Genomic DNA, 17989 nt, shown 5'->3' with positions numbered 1-17989 from the left:
TTTGCTTTAAGAATGTTAATAGAGAAGTACAGAGAAGGTCAGAGGGAGCTACAATGTGTCTTTGACGGGTGCCTAGAGAGGAACTGTGGTATTGTATGAGGAAGTCTGGAGTGACAGAGAAGTATGTTCAAGTGGTGCAGGACATGTATGAGGACTGTAAGACAGGGGTAAGATGTGCTGGAGGTGGGACAGAAGAGTTCAAGGTGGAGGTGGGACTGCATCATGGATCAGCTCTGAGCCCCTTCTTGTTTGCTATGGTGATAGACTGACAGATGAGCTTAGATAAGAATCTCCATGGACTATGATTTTTGCAGATGACATTGAGATTTGTAGTGAGAGTAGAGAATGGGATCACTCATTGGGAGTGACTAGGATGGATAGGATCAGGAACGAGTGCATCAGAGGGGCATTACATATAAGATGGTTGGGACATGTCCAGAGGACAGATAGTGAATATATTGGTAGAAGGATGCTGCCAGGTAGGAGGCGTAGAGGAAGACCAAAGAGGAGGTTTATGGATGTAGTGAAGGAGGACATGCGGGTAGTTGGTGTGACAGAGACAGAAGTAGGGAAGACAGGGTTGGATAGAGGAGATTGGTTTGCTGTGGCGATCCCTGAAGGGAAAGGCCCAAAGAGAAAGAAGAAGAAGAAGAAGGTGACAAACATCAATTTACAAACCACCGTCCAGTCTCCTTACTACCGCAATTCTCTAAAATTATCGAGAACAACAACGGGTTGGATAAATGTATTAATATGAATGAATTACTATCAGAAAGTCAGCACAATACAGAGCTAACATTTCTACCTCCATGCCACTGATCAAAATTATGGAGGAAATTACTCATGCTATAGATCAGAGGAAGTGTGTGTAGCCGCAGTATTCATGGATTTGACAAAAAAAAAACAAAAAAAAACTAAAATCATGCTGTTTGGTAACAGCAGAAAGAACACATACCAGCAAACACAAATAGATGGTATAGACATTGAAAGGGTGAGAGAAAATAAATTTCTGGGGATCATGAGCTGGAAACCTAATATTACAAATATACCACATAAGGTGGCAAGAAATATTTCAATATTGAACAAAAATGTGTTCTTGGTAAGAAATCACTCAACGCTCTTTATTGTTCTCTGGTTCTACCATATCTAACTTGTTGTGTGGAAATATGGGGTAATAACTATAAAAGCAATCTTCACTGGCTTAAATGTACCAAAAAAGATGAGTAAGGATAATCCATAATGCCGCCTGTAGAGAACATACAAACTCCTTATTTCTAATATCACTAATACTAAAACTTGCTGATAAAGTTCATTTTCAAACAGCTAAAATAATGCATAAAGCTAACAATAACCTATTAGCTAAACATGTTATCCAGTACTTCTCAACAAGAGAGGAGAAATATGATCTCAGGGAAGAAATAAAGGTGAAATATTTCTTTGTGTGGACAAGGTTAAAAAGCCATAGCATTTCAGTATGTGGAATCAAACTATGGAAGGGATTGGCTAAGGAAATCCAACAAGGATGAGACCATTCAAGAACCAATACTAGCGCTTGATGTTTGCTAAATACAAGGATGAAGAGTCTTCAACCATGTTGTGTTTATTTTATATTATATATCACCATTGGGATGGTTATATCTACGTATGATCATTATTGTTGTGAAGACATCACAATTATGTCACAAATGGTCACCAGAAGGTATCACCTTATACTTCTGTATGTGTAAAAAAATAAATCATACCAGGAAGGCAGAAAATGTATTTAATAATCTTTGTTTCGTCCTACTCCTTTGTGGAACGGTGAATTGATGATGTGATGCATTCATTGTAACTTGATGGATGTTCAAATAAAATCAAACCATTACCATTACCATTACCATTACCATTACCATTACCATTACCATTACCATTACCATTACCATTACCATTAGATCAGACAATTATGGCAGAACATTTGTAATGTAGTGTTTTCAATGTACAGTGTTCCACCATGCTTATATAATTTATACTTAATAAGGCTCTTGGTGTGATTTCAGGTTTGATATTGATTCAAAAAGTCCCGATATGGCCAAGCATGTAAGTAAATACCCTACTTCTTCTAGTAGCTCTTAATAATCATAAGTCATTGTATGTGTGTGTTTTTCACCTTTATGGAAATCCAAATTGATGGCATTCAGCCCTCCAAGGAGTAAATTAGGAGCAAATTATTGCACACAATAATTACAGTTGTGCCCAAACATTTGCACCCCCCTGCATAATGTTTGGCCTTTTCTCAGAAAATATGAATGATAACACAAAAACCTTTCTATCACACATGGTTAGTGGTTGTGTGAAGACATTGACTGGTGTCATTATGATTTAAAAAGAGTAAAATATATATATTTTCAATAAATGTCTTCACACAACCACTAACCATGAGTGACAGAAAGGTTTTTGTTTTATCATTCATATTTTCTGAGAAAAGGCCAACAAATATTAAATTCTGCAGAGGGGTGTAAACGTTTGGGCACAACTGTAGCTTTTCTTCTTGCCTTTGAAAAGTAGAAGGTTTTATTTTTCTTGAGGTCTACCAATACAAGTTACATTTACATCACACACACTCATATGCATATGATTATCACAGAGTTCTAGCACGTTATCTTTCCAATGAGTATTTCCATTCTATTTTCAACATGGAAGTTGAAAACGTGGAAGTTGTTCTAAATTCATTCAGACATTATATTGTGGCGCATTATTGATAAATGACAAAAATGAAGTCAGTCTGTTCAGTTGATGATGAAATATAAAAAGTAAGTAACACAAACATTTGTTTTGAATACGTCCAAACTTTGCGCTACTTGTGACTTGCTGCTGCATTGATTTCATTGTTATGTTGTGGTTTTAAAACCTGCCATGCTGTAGAAATAGATGCCTGCTAAAAGCCTTTCTGCCTCCACTGATCCACTCATTGTCCTCTTGTGAGTTTCTTTTAATGTTCTCTGACATACCGAGCTCCTCTTTTCTCTTCTTTTGATTTTGCACTTGGTTCATGATGCTGTAATTATTTGAGTGGTGTGCCTTCTGTTCCATGATATGCTCTGTTGTGTCACTGCTGCTGCCCGGTCCCTCTCTCCTTTCCTTCCTCCTTCTCCACTTGGGAAAAAGCCAACCGACTTTAACGTACGTGTCTGCCTCAGATGTCCTAATTCACCATGCTTATGATGATGCTATAATGATGCTCCTCATCGACTCTCCTTTTACTCCGCTCACCCACCTGAACACGCCTTCCCATTGCCCCAACCTGCATCTCTCTCCATGGTACTTATTGTCCCCCTCATGGCAGGATTTCCTGGGACAGGTCTACTGTACACTGGGGGAGATTGTGGGCTCTCCTGCGAGCCGCTTGGAAAAGCCATTGGGGTAAGTTGCCTGTTTAAGTTGCTTAAACAGTATGGTTTGGTTCAGTTATATCCACATTTGGCTGCCTTTCCATTGTTGACAATCCCAATATAATTAACCTGTCACATCCCACGTTTAAGCATGCCATGGTTGGGATGGCAGGATAGAGCTTGACACACTGCTGTGCATTTATTGGGACAAATATTATGACACCCTGGTTACATACAACAGATGTTTACAATGCATTGATACTGTGCCCATTCTGTCATTACGAGGAATTAAACCTACCTCCCCTGTCACCAGTAGCATTAGGTATCATATACATACATATCTTTTTACAATGCCAAATTGGTGCTTTTGAAACAGTGCCAGTGCTTCAGCAATGCACCATCGGGTACATGCAAAAGGAAAACAAGATTTGTCCCAAAACAATGCCTTTTTCTTTTTAATAGTATATATTACTATATTATGTTGCTATATATAGCAATGAATAGTAATTCAATTTTATAGAATAATCATTTAAATACTGCCATAATACAGTATGTCCCTGAAGGCAACTTGTAAGTTTCAAGTCAGAATAGGAAGAATCTGTTATCTGTCAACATAGCCTAAAAATCCATACTGCAAACATATTCTTTGGCATAATTATAATAGAACCATTTCAAAACAGATTACAGATTACAAAGGCTCCTCCTTTGGCTGCTGATATAGCAGTAATGACATGTCATTTCCTTTTTCCAAATTTGTGCACTCCAAAAAAGCTCCAAACCAGTTACAGTGGAAAAGGGGCAACAGTATAAACATGAATAGTTGAATAGTTCATGTTCATAGTTCACTATTTCAGTTATGAACTAGTTCACAGTTCAGTTCAGATTTTTTTAGGTGAAACGTGAGGACTGACTGTCAGGAACTAGTGGACTTAACCGGAAGATGCAGAGTCAGTGGTGTTGTACAAAAAAGGTTTATTTAACAGAGGTGTACTCACAACTACACAAGTTAAAAACCAGTCAGCGAAGGGTCAGTGAGTTTGTGCACGTAGCCGAGTGAGCGAAGGACGTGCAGCAGGCAGTCACAAGGAAGCTTGAGGGACAATCTGGCAGTTTGCAGGTAGAAACATGAGGCTTGAGTAGTCCCAGGGCTAATTGGGCTCAGGTGTGCAGGAGGAGCCAGTCTGCTGCCAATCAGGGTCACCGGAAGAGAAGAGGCAGCAGGCGGCAGCAGAGCACAGATCAAGACACTGACTTTGTTTTTAGGAGCACTTGGGAGTGTGACCAATCACAGCGGAGTGGGCATACCTAGAGGCGAGCTGAGGATGGAGCAAATTGTTTATACTGGTTATTGTGTGTAGCTGCTCTATATGAGTCCACAACTCAATGCCAAGGACCGAAAATGAGCACAATAGGTCCCCTTTAAGAATTGCTGGATTGTTATGCTAGTGTGTGCAATGCTTTGTGGGTAATGCAGTGTGAAGCAAGTCGAGTACTTCATGTGTAGCGCTGCACTCTGGTAAAGGACCAATAACATGCTGGCGGAACAGGAGTGCAAATATCTCTTGTCAGGTATTGGATCTAAAAGGTGGCACTGATTCTTACATAATCAGAACAAGTTCAAGTTCTTTATTTACAAAAAAAACAGAGCCAATGAAGACAATGTTGTTGCAAGATAAGTCAAGAACAAAATGTAGCTACATCCTTGAATAACTTAGACTAGTCTGAAATGATGGCCTGTCTTAGCGTTAATAAATGCTGTGATCTCTTGCACTCTTCAATTAACTTTGCATTGAAACAGTTCCAAAGAAAAACATTTTATAAAAGACGAGTATATTCTTTGCCTTGGATCAATGGGGACTGTAAACAACTCATGATTTATCGGGACAAACTCCTTAAAAAATCTTTACAGTCAGGTTAACTACTGATACATTACAATTTGTATCAGCAAGAAATAAAGTCACTCAAACTTTAAGAATGGCAAAAGCAAACTTCTTCATGACTGTGATAGATAATGCAAAAGGTAATTGTAAACTTGTTTGGGATAATATGAAATATATTAATATATTATATTGAAATATAAAATGATTAACTGGTCAATCACGAGAAAGTGGTGTAAGAACTTGAACTTAAATTTGACAATGAATTGTTTCTGAACCTGTTATCCTTGCAACTAAACTTAATGATTATTTTCAGAGAACCATAAATTATATCACACTCCATGTGACTCTCACCCAAGTTATAGTAAGGAAATGATTAATTCAACTTTCGGTATTCTACTTGATTCTACACTTGGCTCAGAGTTCAATTTTAGAAGAGTAACTGGTATGTCTAAAATAATCTCCAAAATAAAAAATTCTAAGGCTATGGATGAATTTGGTTTACATATCACTTTTCTGAAACAACACAAGTCTTGCCTTTAGGCCCATCACACATCTGATTAATTTATCAGTCACACAGGCAGTTGTTCCACTGAAATGGAAGGTGGCCAAAGTAATTCCCATATATACATCAGACAGCAACTATAGTCAGACAGCAACTGACAGGCCGATAGTTAACAGACCCTGCTAACTATCGGCCTGTCAGCATTTTGCCAACAATCTCCAAAATTGCTGAAAAGTGGGTGGCCAAATTGATTACAGAACATCTTAATAACAGTGGCCCAGGACTGCACCCCATGCAATTCAGGTTTAGGGCCCAGGATTCATGTATCTATGTTTTTCACTGAACCAATGACTAACCAAGCAGGCTACCAACCAAAGTTTACCTGGAAGGGGAAGCTCCACAAATTGTAGAAGAATTTACGTATCTCGAGGTGGTGCTAGATTCATAAATGCAGTTCCATAAACGTGCTCAGAAAATAGTACAAAGTGTGAATTTTAATATCCATAATTTTAAACATATTAGGGCACCTTTGACAGATGAAGCAGCACTTACATTTCTCCACTCAATGATACTCTCTCATATTGAGTACTGTATTACCATTCCTACACTGGCTTTTTGTCATTAAACCTATTGAATCATGCTACAAAAGGGCACTGAACACTTTTGAATTGAAACCTTTTTCTCACCAACATTGCCAAATACTTGACAAATATAATCTACCGGACGCTATGCACATCTTTCACCACATATGCCACCTGGCATCATGACATCATGTGTTCTTGACAGTTACATTAAACAAAGCAACAGGCTAATCCAGGCATCTTGCTTGTTTTCCACCAGCATTCCTGCTCTACAAGGCTAAATAGGAGAACCTTTGATGGTATATTGGCGGTATCTCCTCCTCATCCTCCTTGAGGAAAAAATGAACATAAAAAATGTTCCAGCCAGATTTTAACAAGCAACTTTATATTAATCATAGTTTTTAGTTGTTTTTAATTTATTAGCTGTCGGGTGAAGGGCGGCACGGTGGTCTAGGGGTTAGCGCGCAGACCTCACAGCTAGGAGACCAGAGTTCAATCCCACCCTCGGGCATCTCTGTGTGGAGTTTGCATGTTCTGCGGGTACTCCGGTTTCCTCCCACATTCCAAAAACATGCTAGGTTAATTGGCGACTCCAAATTGTCCATAGGTATGAATGTGAGTGTGAATGGTTGTTTGTCTATATGTGCCCTGTGATTGGCTGGCGACCAGTCCAGGGTGTACCCCGCCTTACGCCCGAAGACAGCTGGGATAGGCTCCAGCACCGCCCGCGACCCTCGTGAGGAAAAAGCGGTAGAAAATGAATGAATGAGCTGTCGGGTGGGTCACTTTCTCTGTTTCCACAAAGCCCGTGCTGCGTGTTGGTTCATTTGTGATTGGATTTTACTCGGGACACAGGGACGATCTGGGCTATGATCTGGGCATCCAGCACATTTATTCAGGCGAATGTTACCTGACAACTTTGCCTGTGAGGTTTTGGAGACATGTGTACACTGTGCCTGTCAACCATTTACCACAGAACAGGGCGCACTTCGCCTGCGCCAAGAATAGACCAGGTCAGAGCTGGTGAGTTTTGTCACAAAAGCTGAAAATGTGGACACATGGTAAAAAATTTGGTAAAATCCATACTAAAAGTCAGTGTACGCCCAAAAGCTGAAAACAGTGCACGCCCAAAAATATTAGCATTTATAAAACAGTGAACATAAACATCATGACCAATAGGCAAGAGAACAGGGCACTTGGAAAAGCCATCCTCCAGGACTTCCACAGCACACTGGTAGTACACGTGATGCCCGACAACCATTTGTGTATGCCGCTGCTCCTAGGTCTTAACTTCATGACCCCGACTCAGATAACCCTGAAACCTCATCTCCGCAAGTATGTTATGTCAGGTGGAAAAGAGTTTAGGTTTCTCAACAAGACCAGAGATAAAGTACACTGGAATCATACTCACTCTTCTGTGAATTTTTACATGGCGGGTGTCGAGGATCCCAAAGGCCACCCATCCAACATTCCTCTTTTGGAGGCTCAGCCCGAAGTTGTGAGGCCGCTGCTGCAGAAGTGGCCAAACGTTTGGACTGAGACCACTGGCGCCACCAGGATCATTACACATAAAATCAACCGATGAGGCGCCAGTGAGGCAGAGGGTCTACAGGGTGTCTTGCCAAAAACAGCATTGAAGAGCAAATCAAGAGAATGCTTGCCAATGGACTAATTGAGCCATCAACATCGGTGTGGGCATCTCCTTTAGTGCTGACTCCCCGGAAGGATGGGACACCCCGGTTTTGCGTGGATTACAGGGGCCCATGCCAAAACACAGCATGATGCGTACCTCATGCCCATGGTCCACAAGATATTGGAGTCCCTGCAGGGCGCTACCTATTTCAGCTCCTTGGACTTGCAGAGTGGATAGTGGGAAGTGGCCATCGATGTGGAGTGCAAGCCAAAGACTGCCATGACCACCCAAATCAACAACATCATTGTATTCTCAAAAACAAAGGAACAACATCTTCTCGACCCTGACAGTGTGTTTGCAAAATTGCATCAAGCAAACCTGACACTCAATGTCAAAAAGTGCCACTTACGCCAATACCAGCTCACCTTTTTGGGACATCTGGTTTCAGGGAAAGTGGATCCATCAAAAGATCTCTGCTATTACTGCCTACCCCCCGCCAACTGACCTGAAAAGTCTCCAGAGGTTCCTGGGGTTGGTGGGCTGGTACCATAAATTCATCTCCAGGCTGGCTTTGCAGTACCCTTAAACCATCTAAAAAAAAGGGATGTGCCTTGGCAATGGAACCCAAGTTGCCAAGAGGTCTTCAACCACCTAAAAGCCTTGCTGCAGTCACCGCCAGTCCTTGCATGACCCCATCCATGTGTCAGTTTCCAGGTCCACTGTAACGCCAGCGATGTAGGCCTGGGAGCTGTCCTGATGCAGTACGTGGAACGGCTCATTGCTTTTGCCTCCAGAGCCCTTCATGGTGCAGAAGACCGTTACTCCACCGCAGAAAAGTAATGCCTGGCTGTTGAAGAGTGGAGACACTTTCTTGAGGGGACCACCTTCGACTTGTTCACTGATCACAGCGCCCTCTCATGGGCATTCAACTGCCCCAAGACATCTTCTCGGCTTACACGGTGGACTCTGAGGCTGCAAAGTTTCTCCTTCAGGGTCCATTACAAAAAAGGATGCTGCAATGCCTGTCCCGTGCACCCCAGTCACCAGAAGGGAAAGCTTGTCTGGCTGTCCCAAAGAACTACTGGTCGGACCTCCCAGGTATGCTCCAAGACATAGCGGAAGCCCAGAAAACGGATCCAACTTGCCTGGAGTGTGGGCCCTCGGTTGACCAGCCGAAGCCCGGCCGCAGCCACTATCAACTTCAGCAAGGTGTGTGGTACCGAGGAGTACCATCAAAGCATGGTGGCTACCATGTACATGGCTGTACTAACTCGTACATATAAACTGCAGAAGCATGTACGCAAAGTATGGCAACATCAAACAATATTTGAATGTATTCAGGGAACCTTTCAAAGTAATTGCAATCTTGGAAACCTGGCTGAACGAGAATAAAGGCACGGACTTTGAGTTGGAAGGTTATGAGATGACCTGCAACACGAGGGGAGGAGGCATGGATTCTAGTCAGTATCAGCAGATTGTTGCCAACAGTCTTCAAGAATCAGTGACAAGTTGAAGTTGACTGGATACTTCCACCAAGACAATGACCCTAAACACTGCTCCAATTCTACTAAGGCATTCATGTAGAGGAACAAGTACAACGTTCTGGAATAGCCATCTCAGTCCCCAGACCTAAATATTATTGAAAATCTGTGGTGTGATTTAAATCTACTGAATATTTATGTTGGGGTGCCCAAATGTATGCACCTGCCAACATTTGTTGAAATAATGATTGTACACTTTCTGTAAATCTTAGAAAGTTAATTTCAGTTCTCATCTATCACTGTGTTGGTATGCTCTATGATATATTTAATTGAAATGGCTGATCATAACCACCAATGATTTATAAAGGAAAATCATGAAAATTACCATACCACTGTATAGTGGTATACCAGCCCTGCTGGTCTATGCTGTCTTTTCCAGCAGGGTGCGCCTGCTATCTTTTGTTCTCTGCTGGTGTGGTGGAGCAGCCTACCAGCATGGGATGCTAGTAAGACAAGGATAGACTTAGTATGCTGGTAAGACCAGCAAGACAAACATACTGTTTGGGTGCTGGTGATTGGATGCTGGTGACTAACCTGTGAAACTGCAATAGTTTCCTGATCACCAGGGTGGGATGCTGGTCTGATCTGGTGCCAAAGCACATGAAAATATTGCAATGTTTTTTTCTTGTGTCATGATACCAACTACTAGAATGAAGAAAACAAAGTTTTAATAACAGTGGGTTAGCCAACATTTAATAAATACACATGACAAATACATATATCAATAATGTGATAATTAAACAAAGAGCAACAAGATGCAATTGAAGTGAAATCAATAATTTACTTGCATGTATTTAAGTTCCAGTAACCTGCTCACATTCTGACTCCAAGTTGCTTGTTAGTTTGTTTGTTCATTCATTCATTCATTCATTCATTTTCTACCGCTTGTCCTGGGTTGCGAGGGTGCTGGAGCCTATCCCAGCTGTCTCTGGGCGAGAGTGTTTGTTTGTTGCAGCACCATGCATTTCCCATTTTCATCTGGTCTGCAGCTCAGGTTCCTCCAGATTTGATTCTGTGACGCAGACTGAAAAGACATATTGAAATAAACAGTGATGCTCCTGTCACACCACAACAATCAACATGTTAATACTCCATATCAGCAAACACTTAATATTAGGGTTGGATTATTTTTCATTTCTTTTTAACCAGTTGTACTCTACATGCTAACATATTTATTTAACGACGATGAGCCTGTTTCCACATTTTAAATCAACTCGGAAAATCCCATGAAACATCTGTCTTTCAGCCAAAGACGTGACAAGGAGCATTTGGTTTATTGATAACCTTTCCTCTGTTAGCAGCTGGGGATAACTCATTATTACAAGCAGAAAACATACTTTGGTTGAAAACTTTCCAATATCTACTGCAGTTTTCTGATGTGGTCCTAGAAGCTTTTCTGTGCCAATTGTAATAACCTCACCAACCATAAATGCCCTGCATGTCACTGTTTCAACAACAGGTTTGCATCTGTAGTGACGGGGGCATTTGGGCTGAATATGGCATGTAATTAATGTGGAATTAATGCCAGTATTTATTTTCACTTATGACATTGTGTTATGTGGTGTAATTTATTCAGAGTATAAAACAGAGAAAAGGGGTGAAAAAATATTCCAGAGACAGATTGTCGTGATTTGAGTTGAGTATATTTCTTAAAACAAGATGAGTCCGCCTTTATAAATAACGGCAGAGAGATGTTAAATTAAGCTTTTTTCAGCTGTGATATATGACTCAAAACAAGATGTTTTCAAGTCCCCTTGACTTTGACAAAATTTTCAAGCTCTATTGTCTAAGAAATGTTGTTAATGTCTAAAAAAAAAATCCTCTGATTTTGTCTTTATATTAAAGGAGATCTATTATGCTTATTTTCTTCCCTTTGTATTGAGTTGTGGACTCCTATAGAGCAGCTGCACACAATCACTCGCACAGAAAGTTTTCTAGATTTTCCAGACGTCAGCAACCTATGGCTCCAGAGCTGCATGTGGCTCTTCAGCCTCTTTGTTGTGGCTCCTTCATAATACTCATACACATCTTTGTAATGAGTTTTTTTTTTTTTAAACTGACTTTCTGTGAGACCCTGAATGAATCCTGGCTGAGTTCTGACTTGTGATTGGATGACCTTGAGGAATGGAGGGGAAGCGGGTATTTGGCTACCTGTTTCTGTAGGTTTGAGTTGTCCACACAAGATGTGGACAAAGTTTTTTTTTCGGGGACATAATGTACATTTGACGCGTACATTTTTACCTTTGACCTCAACAAGGTTAAAGTAGTGTCTGTACTTCTCTTTGGCAAACACTGTCTTCTCACTGGAGTCCTCCTCACTCGCCATCTGTCACGATGATGTATCTACTACCTGGCACTTTAGATTGCTCTAAACACCCGACCACCCAAGTTCTCTGATTGGCTGACTAAACCTTAGCCAATCCTCATTGCTTATGTGGTTATCTCACCCCCTCCCTTGTCACTCTGCAACACTCTCACTGTGCTGCAGATTAGTTATGAATGTCTGTGATATATTTTTAGGCGGCTTCAGTAACGTGCAGTAACGGGGTGTCGAAAATGGTGTTAAAACGGCCTTATGCCAACAGTAAAAGTAATTAGTTAGATTACCCGTTACTGTTTATTCATACGCCGTTATTCCCATCACTGGATTTTACAGATCTTCCCCCAATACGGTAAACCAGGGGTGCTCATTAAGTCGATCGCGAGCTACCGGTCGATCGCGGAGGTGGTACTGGTCGATCGCTGGTCGATCGCGGCGTGACATTAAAAAAATATCCCAGCATCAATGCCGTCACTTGATTGATATACAGGGCAGCCATTCAGATGACAACTGAATGTTGCCCTTCGGGGGACCAATCAAATCAAACAACGTCTCTAAGTGCAGCAGAACTTACGATGTCAGCCTATCATCCATCCCCGTTACTTGATTGACATACAGGACAACCAGTCAGATGACAACTGAATTTTGACCTTTAGGTCACCGCTCATGCGTAAACAACGATGCAAAGTGCTAAGCTAGTCGGCGAATTGCGAGATTTTAAGCCCTCGCTAAAGTTTATGGTCACTAAAATGAGTGAAGGAGCTGAAAACTGGACCAAGTAAAAAGGCAAAAAACACATCACTTCCATACGGATATGGAATATTATACGGATATTATGATACGGATATTATCCATGACTGATAAACATTTGGAAGTGTGCTTGAGGCTGGCTATCAGCAGCTACTGTCCGGACTATGCATCCCTGGCTGGTTCAATTCAGTGCAAGTCATCAAAGTAAACTCAGGTAATTACAAAAAATTTTAATAGTTAATTATGTGTGTTTTGCAACATTGGCTCATTTGGTTATGTAAGGTACATCAACATACATTGTACGTACAAATAATCCTCAATACATTTGAAAATAAATAGATGTTTTGCATTTTTGTAGTGGGTAGATCATTTTGACTCGGTCATTTTAAAAGTAGCTCGCATGCTGAAAAAGTGTGAGCACCCCTGCGGTAAACCATAAAAAAATTGTTCTTGCTCAACATGAAGCCACACTCGTAACTGCAGTGAAAGCAACAACCTCATCTTGAATAGTTCCGGTGAATTCCTGTGTGTACCAACCCCCTAGCACTACACCCTCTACAAAAAAGGTGAGTTTAGTTTACTTTATTCCACTATTTAACAACAACATCCCTCAGACAATACAATTAAAGCAGATACCTCAGCCCAAACTCCACTCGCCCGGCGCTTCCTCCATGTTCACGTCAATTTTGCCACCACCATCAAACACCTGGGTTCTCTCATTATTGTCGCAGTCTGTTGTTGTTAGGTAGTCCATGATTGGCCAGTTGCATCGTCACTTTGAACGCCTTTGTTTTAAACCCTCCTAACATGCTAGCAAGCTCTCAATTTACTTCACTTGGCTTTGGAGTTGAGCCTTTATTCTTGTCAAAATAGCGTCAAACTGCAACCACAAGGCATGACAAGGTACTCGAAGTGGTCAAGGAGTGTGTTCAATGCTGTCTTCCACTCGTCTCCTTTGCGAATGCGCACAAGGTGATAAGCGTTTCGGAGATCGAGTTTACTAAAGAAGTTGGCGGAGTGAAGTGGTGTCAAAGCATAGTCCAAGAGGGGTACTAATATTTAACAGTAATGAGGTTGAGGGCCCGATAGTCAATGCAGGGGCGCAGAAACTTGTCCTTGTTTTCAATGAAAAAAAAAACTGCTGCCAGGGGGGAAGAAGAGGGTCGGATAAGGTTAGCTATAAGGACTATAAGGAGGCTATAAGGACGAGAAAATGTAACCCTCGAGTGCTTTCATCTCAGGTTTAGAAATATGGTAAAGGCGCGCAGAGGGAAGGGCAGCCCCCTGGAGGAGGTCAATGCCGCAGTCATAAGGGCGATGGGGGGGCAAGACAGGGGGAACACCAGAAAGGTCTATGATCTCGGGCTAAGGGGGGTGTGAGGGAGTGCTGGCTAAGGGTGGAACGCAGGCAGTGAGTGTGTCCAGTTGAGGATAGTGGCCAGTCTTTGTGCAGTTTTTTTTTTTTGAGAAGCCAGGTAAGTCCAAGAACTTGGGTGCAGCGCGGGAGGGGATAATGAAAATTCTGAATGTTTTGATGTTGTTGCCAGATAGTCGGAGGCTCAGAGGCGTCATCTGGAATGTAATGCTCGCAAGAACATAGCCATCAAGAAAGTGTACTCTTTTAGGTTCAGAGAGTTTGACTATAGGTCTGAACCAGCGTTTGACTAATGCTTCTTCTAGGAAGTTGTCATCAGCGGCAGAGTCAATAAGGGCACAAATGTCAACCTGCTTGTCCGACCACGCTTGCGTACCTTGCAGCAAACATTTACCTTGCATCCTTGGAGTAGCCGGAGTGAAGAAGATCGACCCCTGTCGGTCGAGCCGGGAGGTGAACGCTGGCAGGAGCTGCGATGAGGAGCTCTTGAGGGACGAGTGGGGCAGCGAGAGAGGGACTGGTCAGCCTCACTTAGGTGTAGGCGCCATTGTCTCTTTGTGCAGCGGTGAGGCAGCTGCCTCTGAGCTGCATGGGCTGATCCACCACCCAAGCCGGCACAGTGTCGGTAATTTCTGTTGGGTCGGAGATGTTGATGTGGCTAGGAGTGCTCGTCTGTCTGTATGGAGTGTCCACGTCGCCGAAGGATAACTTCCTTGGTCACGCTGCCGCTTGTCAATGGACACTCCTAGATAAATGAGGTCATCCCCTTTAACTATTGTTTTACCCACTGCTTTCCAGACAATACATGTGGGTGTGCAGGTGTGTGTGTAATAATTATCCACAAAGTTTATCAGCAGCTGTTTGCAAAATACAAAACCAGGACAAAAAAAATTCCCATATCCCGCCCCGTGCAAAGACATTTTGCGTGATGGCGGCAATGTTTTTCAACCAATCTTGCTCAGATTTAACATTGTTTGTTAGTCCCATAGGGGTGTGCACCGAATTGTGCGGTGGTTTGATCACACGCCCAAAATTTAGTGTGGGTGTTTTGAAAAGTGCATTCAGGTGTATGAGAATTTCAAATCTTATGGGCATCAAACCTTGAGATTTGTGAAAGACAGCAACAATGAATTTGTCTGAAAAATATCACAGGTAACACGATATAAGTTTGTAATTAACAAAATTTTAACCTTTCACCTTTTCACGGCAGCGATTCAGGAGGAGTTTACACAAACAAATACATCCTGCAACACAAACGTTTTCTCACAGAACAACACTTGTGTTCTGCTGACTTATTTAATTATCCAGGGCACTTTTCATCCCTTTTTTAAAATCCTGGTCAGGTGAAATATTATGGATGCTTATTGGTGTATAACGATCAAGGGGATTAGTGGGATAATCCCCTTTTAATCCCTGCTACAGCCTTGTTTTATTCTCTTCAGATGAATCTGCCCCCAAATGTTGACTGTGGCACAAAGCCAGATTTCATGCTACCCGGCATCCCTGTTGGTCTTTCACTTAAAACAGTCGGCAAGCAGATTTGTTCATTTAACCTTACTGTTGACCAGAGATTCATCGGATTCACACACCTGAGCCTATGCAATGAAATCATTATGTTGGGTTGCAACTTTTCAATTTCCTGTCTTTGTTCTCTCTGCCTTTTCACTCCAGTGCACCAGATAATATATTTTAACTAGCTTATTCTCAACCAGGTGTGAAATTGCTGGCCAACAGTCTGAGCATGACAACACTGCAGTCACAACCATAAAGACCCCACCCTGCAGCAACTGCTGCATGGAAAAAAAAAATCATTTTCTTCATCTTCTTCCATGCTCACACATTGTTGAGCAGATGACGCTCCCTCACTCCCCAGCACCGCTCTTCTTGCGTGACACTGCAGCATTTTTAAATATCACGACCATTCCTCGTCCTAATGACCTAATGTGAGCAGCATCAACAATTGCTTCCTTCTCCTTCTTTGGGCTCAATCTCACCTCCAACCACACTGAGAGAATGCCAGAATATCCCTGATGTTATATGTCATGTCCAGTGAACTTTGATGCTCTGTTTTGGTGGGGGTGGGGGTGGGTGAGAAAGAAGTGACATTGTCATTGGTATTCAGCCATATCAGAAGGTTTGGTTTATTGTTTTGAGCAATGCTGAGATATGCTGCGTGATTTTTTCCCAACTGATCAACTGATCATGAAGGAATTGTGGCCAGTCTGAGCAGAGTGTATGGTTATGAAAGGCAGCAATAGCCACACACGTTCATGTACTGTATGTCTTTTCTTGTCTTTTTCCTTTAAAATGCCAATGCTAAATGCTCATAAACCCATGAATATGTTGTCCATTGATGTAGTTTTTTCCACAGCACTAAGCTACCACTAACAATAGAGTGACTAGCCTCTTAAATACTGCTGGTACCCCTACCAACACAAAGCAATAAAGCATTAAAAGTAACTATGTATCTGATTATCTTTGCAAAAGTACTCTCTGATTCCCTCTGATGATGTGATCGATAATAAATGTCCATCATCATCAACAGTAAATGAGTGTGGACATGGTTTATTCCTGTTAGCACATGCAGACATTTTGGTGCATAACAGGCTCATGTGGGGTGAGACATTGACCTGTATGAATTTTTCTTAAATGTTATTACTCTCATTACAGGTTGGTTTGCAAAAGTTAACACTCAAGACTCTACTTTTAAATGTGTTGTTATGAAACAACACTGGAAAACATGAATATTGTATCTTTGATGACATTCATAGAGGTAATCCATCACATATTGCAGGTACCAATGCTGTTGGCAACAAATCCATCATATCAGAATAGTATCATGGCAGTTTATTATATCACTACTCTATATCGTCACATAGGGTACTTTCATGTGTACCGCATGTGCAATGGTGCTGTTATAGGAGCTCATGCACATGGTGGAGACCATTGATGATACCATTGATGTTACTGGATAACACTGGAGTGAAAGAGGTCATCACTGTACATAAAAAACCCACCCAGACTAAACCCATTTTAATTGTTTAATTTTACAATACCATGGAGGGAATATAGTTGCTGACTTCCTCACTGGATGATACCTGTAGCCTTGTCTGGGAGGAGGTTTACAGCTCTACATTTCACAGAATTTCATCATCAAAGCCATTTTCATATAAAAGCAAGGGTACGACTATCACCAGCAGTCACATTTCAGCAGACAACGAGCAGCAAACATTTAACTGAAATTAATAAAAAGCTTAAAGTGGACGTGACAACCCAGCTTCTACATTTGTATCATTTTCACTGCTGGCTTGTATGGAGGACCAAAACTGCCAAAATAATAAATAAATAAAAGTGGAAATAAAAACAAAAATAAAAAAAAAATAAAAAAATTAAATACAAAAAAATTAATATGAATGGAAATAAAAACAAAAATAAAAAATATATACATAAATAAATAAATAAAAGCAAAACTAAATACAAAAATAAAAACAATATTCAAAAATTAAAAATAAATACAAAAATAAATGCAGAAATAAATACAAAAATAAATATATAAATATAATTACATATCAATAAATAAATAAAAACACTCTGCTCTCATATGTATTTATTTCATGCAGCAGACAATGTCAGCTTGAAATGCAGAAGGAAAAACTATTCAAATGAGGGGGCGGTCCTAAGTGTGTCTTGGGTTGAACTGTTCGCCTATTGGTTGATCGACATGTGAGTGCGAAAATCGACTAGGTATGCCTGCAAACGGCCACAGCAAGAGGAAGTATACAGGGAGAAAAGTATACATTTACTGGGACAATAATGGCGGGGTCCACCAGGAAGTCGGTGTCCGAGCTGGAGATTGCAGCCATATTTACCGCCATTGAGAGTGGTGTGGTGACTTCCTCTTGCTGTGGCTGTTTGCAGGCATACCTAGTCAATTTTCGCACTCACATGTCGATCAACCAATAGGCGAACAGTTCAACCCAAGACACACTTAGGACCGCCCCCTCATTTGAATAGTTTTTCCTTCTGCATTTCAAGCTGA

General features: G+C 41.3%; 1 protein-coding gene across 7 annotated transcripts in view; it reads left to right on the top strand.

The window, feature by feature from the left end:
• The window catches only part of LOC131137599 (copine-5-like), a 155575-nt gene that overhangs the window by 48535 nt on the left and 89051 nt on the right, over window positions 1-17989 (top strand). For 5 of the 7 annotated variants that reach the window (XR_009131945.1, XR_009131944.1, XM_058085726.1 and 2 more), the window contains exons 5-7: window positions 2037-2076; window positions 3145-3159; window positions 3323-3399. Coding sequence is in view for 5 of the 7 variants with exons in the window: in XM_058085726.1 (XP_057941709.1) it covers window positions 2037-2076; window positions 3145-3159; window positions 3323-3399 (132 nt within the window). In the remaining 2 variants the exon portion in view is untranslated. The remainder of the gene's footprint in view (window positions 1-2036; window positions 2077-3144; window positions 3160-3322; window positions 3400-17989) is intronic. The other 2 variants (XM_058085728.1, XM_058085727.1) reach the window with 2 other exon arrangements.

This window comes from Doryrhamphus excisus, chromosome 10, assembly GCF_030265055.1.
Source record: "Doryrhamphus excisus isolate RoL2022-K1 chromosome 10, RoL_Dexc_1.0, whole genome shotgun sequence".
NCBI lineage: Eukaryota > Metazoa > Chordata > Actinopteri > Syngnathiformes > Syngnathidae > Doryrhamphus > Doryrhamphus excisus.
The sequence above is the reverse complement of the archived record's forward strand: the minus strand, read 5'-3'. Positions and strand labels throughout refer to the sequence as shown.